At 31.9% G+C, this 14,196-nt stretch overlaps 1 protein-coding gene across 1 annotated transcript; it reads left to right on the top strand.

Moving 5' to 3' along the window:
- Positions 1-1,529: 1,529 nt before the first annotated feature.
- On the top strand, positions 1,530-9,353 carry LOC124372834 (ribonuclease P/MRP protein subunit POP5-like). Its single transcript, XM_046831238.1, has 4 exons — positions 1,530-1,747; positions 4,902-5,050; positions 7,289-7,458; positions 8,704-9,353. The coding sequence occupies exons 1-4, from the start codon at positions 1,728-1,730 to the stop codon at positions 8,866-8,868; spliced, it is 504 nt and encodes a 167-aa protein (XP_046687194.1). The 5' UTR covers positions 1,530-1,727; the 3' UTR covers positions 8,869-9,353.
- The last annotated feature ends 4,843 nt before the right edge of the window (positions 9,354-14,196 follow it).

Raw genomic sequence — 14,196 nt, 5'->3', positions numbered from 1 at the left:
AACTACGATACGAGGTATCGAGAAAATGTCAGACCTGCTCAGCATAGATTGAGAAGATACGAGCAACTTCCTTCTCAAGCCGGCATAAAGTTTTTCTAAATGGGCTCCCTGAAGAATAAAATCAATAAATGATCTAAATCGGTTCAAAATTACATTGCGACACTTTTTAGTGTCTCATTCTTTTTATACAGTTGGTGAATTCATGGACCATCTCACTAGCTCCAATGTGCGGTAGTACAGGGGCGCTGATGTCCAAAGTTATTTTTAATTATATATTAATTTTACTGCTTGACAACTTTTATTGTTAACTAAAATCGATATTGTTTACAATATTTTAAAAATTAAATCGTTTAGCATAAGACATTTCATTATTTTAATAATTATACAATTATTATTATGTGGACGCATGCTATGCAATGTTAAAATTGTTTCTGGCAATAAAGTATATTGTATTGTATGTATTGTATTGATTAATTGTTAGATTGACACAAAAGTTGAGAAAACTGAGTTTATAGGTTATGTCATACTATTGACAAATGTTGATTAGTGTTAAGTAAATTAATTAGTTTAAATCACTCTGCAATCAATCGTAATTCAGTCGATTGAGAAGAAACAGCGCGTATTGCTAGTCAAACATTTAAAATAACAAATTATAACCTCTAACCTGTCATTAACAGTGCGACCAAACAAACGAACTAAACCGACCAATCACCACCGCGCGGAGTTTAGAATTTAACTGTGTTTAGCAAGAATTTCAAATTCCAATTTTAGTAAATGTTTTATTCAACTTTACCATTTGCAATAACAAATTTTAATTAATTTCAAATTATGTACAATGTTTTAGTAAACAAAATATATTTCTATAGTTAAAAATTTGTGCAATTCTTATTTTCCATTCAATTCCTTGTTCCTATTGTGCAATTTAATAATATTCATATCAATAAATATTCTACCGAGAAAAAGACGTTGTCACGTAAAATCTTCGCCGTAAAACCGACTTTACAGGCAACCATAATTTTTTGAGTTTTAAATTTATATTTCTGTTAACATTTTTCATAGTGTTAATTTCTCTACACAAATAAGCAATTCTTGAAATTAAAATTTTCATTCTAATTAAATCTTCATTTATTCAAGACTGTTTTCTAGAAACTTGTTTCGTTTTAATTTTAGGAACATATAGGCCTAAGTATATCAAAATAACAAAAATAAATATTAAAGAAATGTATCATACGGTTCCTGTACGGGTGCATTATACATCCAACTTTGTTTATTCAGTTTATGTAAGGACATAATCCAATTTTTATCAAACTTTAAAAGGTTTATATGAACACTTTTTGAACCATAATAAAGATAAGGTACTATAAAAAAAAGTCTAATAAATTAACATCAAAATGCCACTAACAGTGTACCTGAAGCCGTTTGCATTGTATCTGAAGCCTGACAAACTGACAAATCAGAAAAAAACTTAGGCCAAGCCACAGACTCCCAACCCAAAATCTAGTCTGTTCTGTTCTCAACTCATCTCAACACTGTCTAGTTTACAAGTTTACAGAGGGGCAGGAGCCTGAGAGATTGAGTTAGAAGTGTCGTTAGTCGTTACTGTGGTTTTGATCGAATTGAAAATTTGTTCACTGAATTTTAAGATACGCTGTTTAAATCTTAGTATTAACTATTATTAGTTTGATTACTACTTACCAATGAGTAAAGAGTAATTAATAACAAGCAATATGGTTAGATTTAAACACAGGTAAGCAATAGATCTTTTAGGTTAAAATCAGTCATAGCTTAGTCTACTCGAAGTCGGGAACCGGTAAGGTTGGCAGAATAATTGAGTGAAGTTTATAAATTTATAAAAGGTTATTGAATTTATAAACAAGATTTGAAGACAATCATATAGCTATTACTTAATTGGCATCATTGTTATTATCTGCAGGCAATATTTATTTATTTTAAATGTCAACAATTTTCACAAATAAATGTGGCAAGAATGTAACAAACAAAACAAACCTAATGACAAGTTGCCTCCTAATGTCAAATAACAAGCAGGTAGACTTTAATAGGCTGCAGTATAATAAGAGGCCACCACCACAATAGAATCATCCTTAAAAACAAAAAAAAGTAACTTATTTATGTTAAACTGTTCTGTTTGTTATATTTTATAGACACACGACATAGATAGTTTTTGTATAACGTAATTTGTGTCAACATTTTTGTTTCCATAATTATAATCATAAATATGATTCTATTGTGGTGATGGCCTCTTATTATACTGCAGCCTTTGGATATTTTTCCCTCTTCATATAGATTCATTGCTGTTGGGATATGGGCTAGGTGAAAGTTGTGAATAAAGATTATATGTGTGTTTTTTTTATATTTTATATAACTGCAGTATATAATGTGTTAGGCTAACATAAAAATCTACATTGGAAAATAAACCTATTGAACAACAAACTTTGAAACAAAGAATTTATTTATAACCATAGAGGGGTGCAGTATGATAAGCAGCCACCATAACAGTCAAACCAAATTATTGATAGAAATACCAAAATTATCGAATATAAGAAAACTTTTACTTCAGTTATTTAGAATTAATTATTGCTAGTCGTTTTGTATTTATTTAGGGTAGGGTACGATAAGCGGACCCGGTTATTTATATCGAAGAATGTAATCATCGATACCTAATATACGCATCTCAAATCCTAGACTATCAATCGATATAAAAGTATATATAGTCCTCAATAGCAATCATATGTTTTAAATTAAAATATGAATTTAATATTTACAGTGATCGAATAATTATTATAACCAAAGTTAGGAAAACTGAAGATGACCATATTTGCTCCTCTCACAGTTACAGTTGTTTCCTTCCCACAAATTTCACATAATGGGGTTTTCAGTACGAGTCCAACATGTTGAAGCCACGAAACACATGTCTTATCATCTTTCAAAGCAACTTCGTGTAGTTTTCTAAAATTGACTGCCATTTTTAATAATAAAAAATGTTACTTATCTAAAATTGAAATATTACTTTACGTGTATTATTTGAAAGTGTTTACAGCTGTTGATATAGATTATTTAAGTTAATTGTTCAAAATGATGAATCAGTATCGATTGATTATATCGATGGTTATGATTGAGTAATATCACTTGCCAATTTCGATATAAAAAACTGGGTCCGCTTATCGTACCGTACCCTTTACTTATTATTTCGTATGAATATATTAAATAACAGTATTGTTTCAAACCAATTCAAACAAAGTAAAATCATTTGTGTGGTATTTGAGTAATGCTTATACAGGGGTGCTGAAAAGTCCCGGGACGGTCTAATAAACTTTTGAACTAATTACAATATAAGAACCAAAATTTACATCAAGCTTTTGCTCATATAAAACTATTATTTTATGTATTTCACCATGATATCCTGATTATGGGGGACGTCCCGCTAGGGGTTGGTGAAAATTCTTAAATAGAAGCATAGGTCGAGTCGTACATCAAATTAAATCTCTTTTTTAATTGAAACATTTTGGCGAAAATCTGACGTAAAACAGTTGACGCATTACAAAATGGCGGACACTCAAAGATTATAAAATACAGAATTTTTCAAATGCAAACATTCTGGTTGTTAGAGAAAACTGAGACACTTAATCTTTTATTTTACTTCTTTTACTTCAAATCACTTACCAAAACAGTTATAACAAATGTTCAAAGTGTTTGCCTTCAGTTTGCTGACAATATCCCAATCGATTGTAGAACGCTGATATCGCATTGTTTATCTGGAAATTCCTTATCAGCAGGTAAGGTTATTACCTTCCTTATCTGGTAGGTAATCAGCTGGAGCAAACAAGACCAAAAAGACAACAATGAAATTGCCAGCTGACAGACACAGTTGTTTTATCAACTCAGTCACTTAGAAGTCTTCAAGTCCTAATTTTGCAAGTAGTTTCAGTAGTGCTAGTTTATTTTGCTATGGCGCTTTCCGAGAGAGAAAGAATAACTTTATTAATGATGCGCGGGTTTGGTGACCGTATTAGATCATGTGATGAGGTAAGGCATCTGTTTAATGATACTTTTCCCAGATAAGGAAGGTAATAACCTTACCTGCTGATAAGGAATTTCCAGATAAACAATGCGATATCAACAATCGATTGGGATATTGTCAGCAAACTGAAGGCAAACACTCTGAACATTTGTTATAACTGTTTTGGTAAGTGATTTGAAGTAAAAGAAGTAAAATAAAAGATTAAGTGTCTCAGTTTTCTCTAACAACCAGAATGTTTGCATTTGAAAAAATTCTGTATTTTATAATCTTTGAGTGTCCGCCATTTTGTAATGCGTCAACTGTTTTTACGTCAGATTTTCGCCAAAATGTTTCAATTAAAAAGAGATTTAATTTGATGTACGACTCGACCTATGCTTCTATTTAAGAATTTTCACCAACCCCTAGCGGGACGTCCCCCCATAATCAGGATATCATGGTGAAATACATAAAATAATAGTTTTATATGAGCAAAAGCTTGATGTAAATTTTGGTTCTTATATTGTAATTAGTTCAAAAGTTATTAGACCGTCCCGGGACTTTTCAGCACCCCTGTATAATGGTGATTAATGCATTATCTGTCATAAGCTTTAAGATGTTTTTCTTCAAAATATTAAGAACTAAATGAGCGTTACATGAAATAGACACATTAATCCTAGGTAGTTTTAATTCATCATTAAATTACTACTTTTTATATATAAAAACATAGCAAAACGATACTATTAATTTTAAATACTTATAATTGTAATGCGGTTCGAAATTTTTATTTTTTATTGTTTAATGAGAAATAAAGATGGTATGATTGTCGTGGTGGCCACCTACTATACTGCAACCCCCCTATACATGGAATCGATTTTTTTTCCAGATACTTCACTGTGGAGATAATTCCTGATCACTTGCCAAATTCAGAGAGTTTTAAAATTAACTCCCATGAGCTCACGAAAGGAATTTTAAACTGCATCCAAGAACTTCATGGTGACTTCGGTGTTGCAGCAGTCACATCCGGATTTAAAGGTAGGCTATGTTTTAGTAACAAGTAGTGTATGTCTATGTATTTGTAGTAGGACTTTTATTGTCTCCCACACATATTTTATTTATAAAGAAGTAGCCATTACGGATAGCTTGAAACTTGGAACTGATGTTGTTTTAAGTCAAAATAGCCATTACGGAAGACCCCAAAACTGAAATATGGGTTTCGCAAAAGTGTTTGTTTTGTTAATTTTCATTAGGGTTTGATACGTTGAGTAAGGGTGATGAGATAAAATTCAAATAGTTCATAGTACTCAATACATGTGTAAAGTTTTAAAACATTAAATTCATGCTTTATAATAATATTGCACGCTTTAAACAGATGCCAGGTGAGAAGGTTTGGATCCTACACACTCATCTCCGAGACCTGTAAGGTAACTATTCGATACTGAAATGGTTAATGGAGCAGAATATACAATAAAGTTTGATGAAATGTCCAAGAAAAATACAGAACTGACAAGCATTAACTAAAACACTTTCAACATTAACAGCTCAAGGCGAAATTAATGAAATTAATCATTTTATCAATATTGTTATATTATAGGCTCTTTCTAGTAATAGCTCTTTGACATTTTCTTCATAATGTTGACGGAAGAAGATTTTGTAATCTTGCTGTAAAGATGTACACTTGTTTATATTTTATCAAACAAGATTAGATTATGATAGGGAAAAGTAAGTACATTTTAATGTCATGTACTGTGTAAATGTTCAATATTAAATATTAGAACATTGATATAATTGAACTAGAATTGAATTAGATTCATTCTTCTTCCCAATGCCAACTCCTGTTGAATTTTATTTGCTGAGCGACAGCGAAGCCTTTCACTTGGGGTGCTGGAAAAATGCTATTTCTCTCTGCCTGTCAGTTCACATGATATCTTGAAAACGTACTGACTTATAGACTTGAAATTGTGCATTAAGCTTCATTTCTATATGAGGAACACTGAGTTCGATGATGGTCCATGTCACTTCATGGGATTTGGCTGAGCATTAGTGAATATTTTTTAATTCCTTTAGCAGGTCACCATGATGGCAGCAAGAAAATATCAGAATAAATAAATATGTAAAGAAATTCAGTACACTCGCAAGAGATCTTAATATTAGACTTATTGATATGTGTAACCTAACTATTCCAACACACGTAGTTTATTGTAATTGGTGACTTTTATTATTTACAGTTATAAAGGTATTTAATTTATCATAATTCTCACTAATATTCTCATCAGTGATTGTAGTTTTTTACTATCTCTTATGTGAGTTGTTTTTAAGCTAGCTACCCATTTCTTACTGGTTGGAAACAGCTACGTCCTAAACAAAACTTTTGAGGAATTACTGTTGACGATTAACTTTTTCAAAACAGACATTTTACACTAGCATAATAGCATCAATTTATACATTGTAACTAATACTTCATAGTATGTGTACTCAATGAATGAACAAAAACGAGAATGTACCGTGTTCAAAGATATCCCGACAAGATTTCATCTGTAAAAAAAATAATAGCATCAATTTATACATTGTAACTAATAATTCATAGTATGTGTACTCAATGAATGAACAAAAACGAGAATGTACCGTGTTCAAAGATATCCCGACAAGATTTCATCTGTAAACTTTCAATTGTGCATGAGACTAAATTCTACATGGACATGAATAAGATGCATGTCCTACAATGGAATCGGGCTGAGCATTATTGAAGCCTATTATTTAGTAGGTGGATACAATTTCTCTTTTGGGGTGAGGAGGTGTGAAAATTTCATTTCTGTATGATTGTATATCTGTCTGCAGGACATCTCGAGTGAAATGAGCCATAGATTTGATATTTTGCAAGCAAACACAGTAAAGTTATGTGACTTGCTTGGTTTGGGAGGCAGAAGTAATATTAACTTCCTTTCTATCTAGATCTTTTTGAATTTTTTTTGTACCCTGTTTCCTTAACACCTTCACTGCGACTCTAATCATGTAATAACTTAGGACAGCTGAGATATCTATAAGCTGCATCAACCGCAGTCACTGTTTTAATCTGTAATTGAAAAACTAGCCGTAATTTTTAATATCTTTGTACTAAAAAGGATTAAACAGTTATAAAAGTTTGCCTTGTTTTAAACCATCGCATGATATCTGTAGTCTGTGACATTATAGTGTACGTAATTGAAATAAATTGTGTATGTAAAATATGTTCATTTTAATTCCAATTTAACGCTATGTTGTATCTGCTTTCAGCCAAATACTGTAATCCGGCTACAAGAATAGGAGTGATAAGATCAAGACATGGGCCCCACCGTCTTGTGGCAAGCAGTTTACCGTTCATGAAATCTCTTCATAATAAACCAGTCACGTTACGCACCTTGTATACTGGAGCAACATTGAAGCAGTGTTTCAAGTTTGCTGTGGTAAGTTTTGTTTTACTCAGTTTTTTCAGAGTTTGAAAATTGAAATCAGCAACTATACTATAGATAAACCGCTTGCAAAGAAACCTGTGCAGAAGCAAATATCTGAGCGGCCACGCGCAGTAGAGACCCTCTCCAGTGGTGTGAGTGGAACAAACATCTCCTCGTTTCTGTTTTATCAGTCGTGTAGATCGTGTCTCGCTCGCACCATTTTGTTTACACTGCAGCTACTTACTTATCCTATAAGTATATTGTATTTTTGTGTGTAGGCCTATACAAGCTTAAATATTAATTGAACAGACTAATGTAACTATAGACGTATCCATGGAGCTTGCGTTTTGGTGTGAAGTTAGCCGCTAAGTGGCAGTGGCCAGGTCAGGAGATAGAGCAAGCTAGCGAGTGTCGAGCAGTGGTGGGGATACTGGGAGAGGGCGGCATTACAGTGGCAGAGGGGTATATTACTCCACCCTGCATGAACTAAAATCGCCCAGTGTCTTTTTGTAAGCGGTTTACCTATAAAGAACTACAACAGTAAAATTATCTATTAAAAATACTGTGTGCGTATGTACTTATTTTGTAATATTTCAAATGTCGTGTGTATTGTTTGTGTGAGTGTGTCATTGTGTTTTTTGTATGAATGTGTTAATTATTCACTTTGGAATTCAATGTTCTTTCATTATAAACTGTAAATCAAGTTACCTTAACCCTCAATAGCCCAGATTATAAAGTGAGAGTTCCACAGTAGGGAGTAAGTACTGTACATACTACTGTGTCTATGTGGTCTCACTGGTCTGTGATGGTTTAATGGATTTTTTTACAAATAACAGTATATTAAAATTGTTGCAGTTCATTTGACCACTTACCATTAAATAATAATAAATGAAGAAGAGATTAGAGTCTCCAAAATGCTATGTATGTAATATCTGTCAATTTTTTTCATAAGTTTAATATCTTTTTCTACTAAGATTATGATTTGTTTTTAAATAGCTCAATAACGAGTTTTCCACTAAAAATACGGTAAACACAATATGGTCAATATTAGTTAATTTAAAGTATTCTCTATTCTTGGATATGGTATTATAAGAAAATTTCATTAGAAATGTTTTAAGGTCATTGAAAACGAATTTCCTTAATTTTACATTTAGCTCTTGGCTATAAAAAAAAAGAAACAGGAGCCACATTTTGCACAGAACGCAGACATTTATATGCAAGCTTTATGAAAAAAATTATTTTGATAATATGTTTCAGGCGTACCAAAAGAAAGAGTTAATGAAGGTCTGGAACTCTCTTCCGAACAATAAAGCAAGAGATGCTCTTAAGAAAAGCTTCATGGATCTGTCAGCCTTTCAAGAGATGGAATTGAGCATCAAAGTTTTGACTGATCTCAACAGTGAGGCTGATGCTGCAGAATAACTAATGTATAATATTCATAGTAGAAAAAAGAACTGTGATATTTATTTATGCGGACAAATGGTGTTGCTCACTTTCAAGGTTGGACCCTTGAAGGTTTCATGAAAGTATGTCCATTCTCTCCAGGATCATATTTTTGTTTTTTCGATTATTTTGTAGACTTTTCACAGTTACAAAAATTAACTATAAAAAATTTATCTTTTTGACCTATTTTTGAAACGTAAGTGCTCACAGAAACTACTGAAGCTGTCCTGTCAGCTCCAAATTAGTAGTTACATCTTGTCAATATACTGTCAAGCATGCATTCTCAGAAAATACTGCAGTTCTATCTAAGACCTATACTAACTGCTAGCCCCATAGGGTTAAAAACTGAATTTTTTCCACTGTTAAATAACAGTTTCTTGATGAGTTTAACTGTCATCAAAATACTTCAAATGTTGCAGATTTTATTTAGAATTACATTGTAAATAAAATATTTTTACATATAATATGTATTTGTTGAAATTCGTATACCTAAATACTCTTTGAGTAACATAGTGGCCTCATGTATCAGACTCATTGCCTAAGATAGAACCACATGGTCTGATCCATCAGACTTATGGTCTAAAAGAGAACTGCTAAGTCTGATGCATCAGACTTATGACCTAAGACAGTACCGAATGGTCTTATGAGTCAGACTCATTGCCTAAGATAGAACCGAATAGTATGATACATCAGACATTGCGTAAGAGAACCACATGACATGATGCATTTCTAAAATAGATGGTGTGATGGATCAGACTTATGGCCTGAAATAAGTCAAAATTCTGAATATAACAGTGAGTACTTTTGTATTATTGTTCTGTTTCTACTCTATCAATTCTTATTCTGTTTGATAAAATCCTCATACTGGTCTATAACCAAAATTAACTAATAAGGATTCGCAATGAATTTTTGTTTGTTGTACTGTGTTTAAACGTTTGTGTGATTCTCTTTTTTATCTTGTTTTCGGACCAGTTTCTTTGGACAATTTTACTGGGCCCCGCCACACTTCTATTTGAAGGGACCATCCATTTGATAGCGCAGTGGTGGGACATGACAGGGCTTAGCCGAATATGTTTTCCAGGGCCGCTAAATCTGGTTGCGGCCCTTGGTGTTTGTATACTTAGGGCTGATTTTGAACAATTTTTTTATGTAAGATTTTTCTGACTAGTTCCTGGTTTATTTTGACCATGGCCACAATCATTATAATATTTAGAAGTATGCCCTTTTTCCCAGATGATCACATTGAATTTTGTTAACGTTTTCATCAGTTACAATGTTCCGTTTCATCGTAACATCTTCACGGTGCCAGCCAAAAAAATATGTGCACTTTCTCATACACTTGAGACAACACCTGAAAGCACCATGTTGGACATTCTTAGATTGTGAGAAAATTTCAGATCCACTTGATTCTCAATTTTTAAAGTAGCTTTTTTCATTGTAAAAAGACTAAACATTACGTATTTTTTTAAATGTCCTCAGAAAAGTGTTGTAAAAGAAGATACGGTTTTACTTACACCATCAATTCAACTCGAAATAAGCATACAACATGAAGGCAGTCTATTCTCGTTTTTATAGCTACATCTTTATATCACTGTCTCATAAATCTGCAATGCAATGTGCATGTGACTAATTGGGAATGTAATTTTTTTTAATGTGTCACTGAGTAAATATTGTGCAAACTCCATAATTTTAAATGCCACCGAATTAAAAATCACAAAAACTAATACTTTTTGTTTTGAGACCTTTCAACTGCAAGGCTATCTTCATCAGACATTTCGGCAGCCTCGTTATCGTTGGGTCTAACAAAACAAAAAGTATTAAATATGAATGTTAGGTTTAGCTCCAGTTGACCTTCTTCTTAGTTCAGCGTCTAGAACCTGAAGCTGTCACAGGCTTGACTCCTGGAATCTGGAGTCATGTTCGTATGAAGAGATCCAAAGAAGGCGACCAAAAAGAATTTCTAAATGAACTCTTTACATCATTTTGACATCAGGGACACTTGGACTACAAGATATACTATTCATCATTGATTTTTTTTAGCATGATTAAATTTAAGATACTTAGAGCTTGAGGACAGACCTTTTCTCTTAGGTTTAAAAGATTTTGGTTTAATTTTTTGTAAACTAGACATATACTTTCTTTTTGAAAGGATAATAAGATTTTGGACATCTGCCATTGTTATTTGTTGCAAGAAAGTGTAAACTACGTTTCGAGGATTGAAATGTACAATTTTCAGGTGTAAAAAGACCCTAAGACATTAAAAAACTAAAAGTGTGGCAATGGACTGCACTCGAAGTTAAAATAATTAAGTGATACCTGAAGAACTGCATGAAGTCCAGACCAGAGAGAATGTACTCAAGCGATGTACAAACACATGATGACACAGCTAAGACACAGGAGCTAAGAGTACAAACGCGTCATACCCGAACTAACGAAAGTGAAGCAATCATTGTCCCTCCAGCCTGGACTTGATGCACTTCGCCATGAGTGGCAATCCATTACCACATTTTTAGTTTTTTAATTTCTTACGGTTTTTTACACCAGAAGAAGAGGGCAATTTCAATCCCTGAAACGAAGTGTTACACTTTTTGTAACAAATAACGATTGCAAATGTCTAAAATCCTAATATCCTTTCAAACCTTCCTTCGTCAATAACAAACTTTAAAGAAAGACCTTTTCGTTTGACTTACCTCTCAGTAAATGCTAAGTTGTATCTAATTAAACTCTGTGTATCAATAAAATCCCTAAATACCATCAGTGATTTCTTATTCCCTTAGGGAACTTCATTCAGAAGTCCAAGAAAGACTAAATGTAAGATAGGTTTCAAATGATGCTATTTAGTGGATACTAAAAAATGATAGTCATTGATATGTTCTTTTTTACTTCAATCTAATTAGTTGATATAATTCCATATGAAATTTATCAAGAGACCAGTTCAAGAAATGAGTTTAACATAATGACCTAAAAATATGCCACAGCATAGAATTTTGATATTTTACGTGCTATTTGATTAGAGGGGCACTGAAATTAAAAGATTGTAATTTAAGGAAACTGGAGTGTGATACATCATTTTTAATTATCTTTTTTCTTAAGTTAATTTTTATTATTTAGTTTTTTAATTAACCAAATGTATGTTATGGACTATTTTACTCGTAGCTTGCAATGTTCATTTATATTAAATATCATTTTGATTTGAGCAGTCTAAATTTCATTTTTATCATTGTTATGTCTCATCTAAAACTTTGAAGTGGTATGCAACTTGAACTTGCTTAAATCAAAGATTTTTATGTACTAACTCCTCATTGGCCGATCCTCTTGAAAAAATGAAGTCACTAATAGCATAAAACTAACTTTTCAAGTCCTTAGCTTATTACTTAATTTATGAACAAACAGGCCAATGGACTGTTTGTTCATAAATTAAGTATTTGATTCCAATAAGAAGAAGGTAGTAGAATGTATTCCTAGCTTATAGTTTACAGTTTACTTTTTTATTTAAATATTGAATAAACTATCAAGTTGTCCTAAGACTTGACCCGCTCAGTGTAATGATTCATTATAACCAGCACAGCACATTGGTTACAATATTAAGATTTTAAAGTTAAAAGCCAATGGTTTAGATGGTTGAATTCCATTGTTCAAGTAAAAAAGATCACTTTATTTCTGCATTGGATTTTGGTAGGCAATGGAAAATCTCAGTCTGGGATCATAGTCACTTACGTACAACTACTGTATTTCTTCAACTTTGATTTGTATTTATGTATTTTGTGATAAACTGAATTACTTGATACTTGGTGGTAGAATAAGAAAACCTTGAGAGGATTGGTAAGCTATTGAGTAACATTATTGGATGATCCCATTAACCCAGAAAAGAAATAAAGTTGGACCTTTTTTGCATGTAAAATGTGTTTTGTGATGCTTTGTAAGATTGACACTACAGTTGATACAAAAATAGTTTACTCTAGTGCTTGTTCATAAAAACATCAAACCGTAAACTAGCTCAAGTTGTTAGTAATTGCATTACTTCTAAAATTAAGTCTAGGTCTGATCATTTATACTGTGTGGCTCAATAGAGTGCATCATCAAATGGTTAACTTTTCATCGTTTACTGTGGGATGCAACAGGTATCGAATTCCGGTAACTTGTATGGCAATGTATTAGGCATTTTATTCTTTTATTTAAATTTAATGTGAATGATGATTACATGTGTAAATTAATTTGTACTCTCCTTACAAAGTTACTTTGAAATTATTTCACTTTACTTAGTAGCAGCCTTATAATTAATTTATTTTTTAAATATTTGTAGAAAGATATATTATTAAGTAACAATTAGTGGAATTCAGGAGGTGTCACCCACCATTTACAGACTTTCAGAGACTGAAGAATCACATAGATTGACCAGTTATGTATTCCAGAAGTCTTAGAGGTCAGAAACTTGCAGAGATTAGAGACTCCAGTGGTCAGACTATCCAAAAGCTGGAATTGCTAGAGGTCTCTAAAGCTAGATATATAAGTACTCTGTACCTCTCGGAGGCAATATACAATTTATTTATTTATTTACGGACAACCCATTTTAACAAAATATAGTACAAAGTTACAAAGGCTAATATAGATAAGCTGCAACACAAAACAGTAATATTAACAAAGTACTGTAGTATGATAATAGATACAAAACAACCTAAGATGAATTAATACATGTAAGATGCAAAAGACCAAATGAATTAGCAAACAATAAGAGGTAACAATAATAAACTATGAAAAATAACATGATGACTAATAGACAACAAGGCAATAAAATTTGAAAGAGCTAACAATGATCAACTATGAAGAAAAAAAAAACAAAACCTAGAATATCAACAAACGAAAGAGAAAAAAAAAACAACTTTTAAAACATGATAATAAATAACAATGATAAATAATTTATGAACAATAAACATAAATAAATAACAAATGAACAATTTGGTACTAGTGAGCAGTGCAAGCAAGCAGAAATAGATATGAATCAATAAATTTTAAACCGCGATTAAGGACAAAATAGTTAATATACTGTATTAAAAATGATAGAAATAAAATAAGTATTAACAGTAAGAAGCGTTAAATAAAGTGATTACAAGCAATAAAGAAATCTAAAAATAATAATAATAAATTAATAGTAATAACAAATAACTACTATACGAACATAAAAAAACAATGCATATTTTACATGGAGCCAACCTTTCTTAATCTTCCATGGAGAGCAGTTGGTTAATCTGTCTCTTAAATGATACAGCACCAGTGTTAAAAATGTCTAGTTCCAGTGGTAGGGTATTC

The sequence above is a fragment of the Homalodisca vitripennis genome, unplaced genomic scaffold (genome assembly GCF_021130785.1).
Source record: "Homalodisca vitripennis isolate AUS2020 unplaced genomic scaffold, UT_GWSS_2.1 ScUCBcl_4152;HRSCAF=10158, whole genome shotgun sequence".
Classification (NCBI taxonomy): Eukaryota; Metazoa; Arthropoda; class Insecta; order Hemiptera; family Cicadellidae; genus Homalodisca; species Homalodisca vitripennis.
Note: the sequence above shows the minus strand (reverse complement) of the source record. Positions and strands in the feature narration are given on the sequence as shown.

Excerpts from the sequence above, each read along its gene's own strand:
- LOC124372834 (XM_046831238.1), top strand. The coding sequence starts at position 1,728 with ATGGTTAGATTTAAACACAG. Across the intron at positions 1,748-4,901 it reads ATGGTTAGATTTAAACACAG|ATACTTCACTGTGGAGATAA; the intron begins GTAAGCAATAGA and ends TTTTTTTTCCAG. Across the intron at positions 5,051-7,288 it reads AGTCACATCCGGATTTAAAG|CCAAATACTGTAATCCGGCT; the intron begins GTAGGCTATGTT and ends ATCTGCTTTCAG.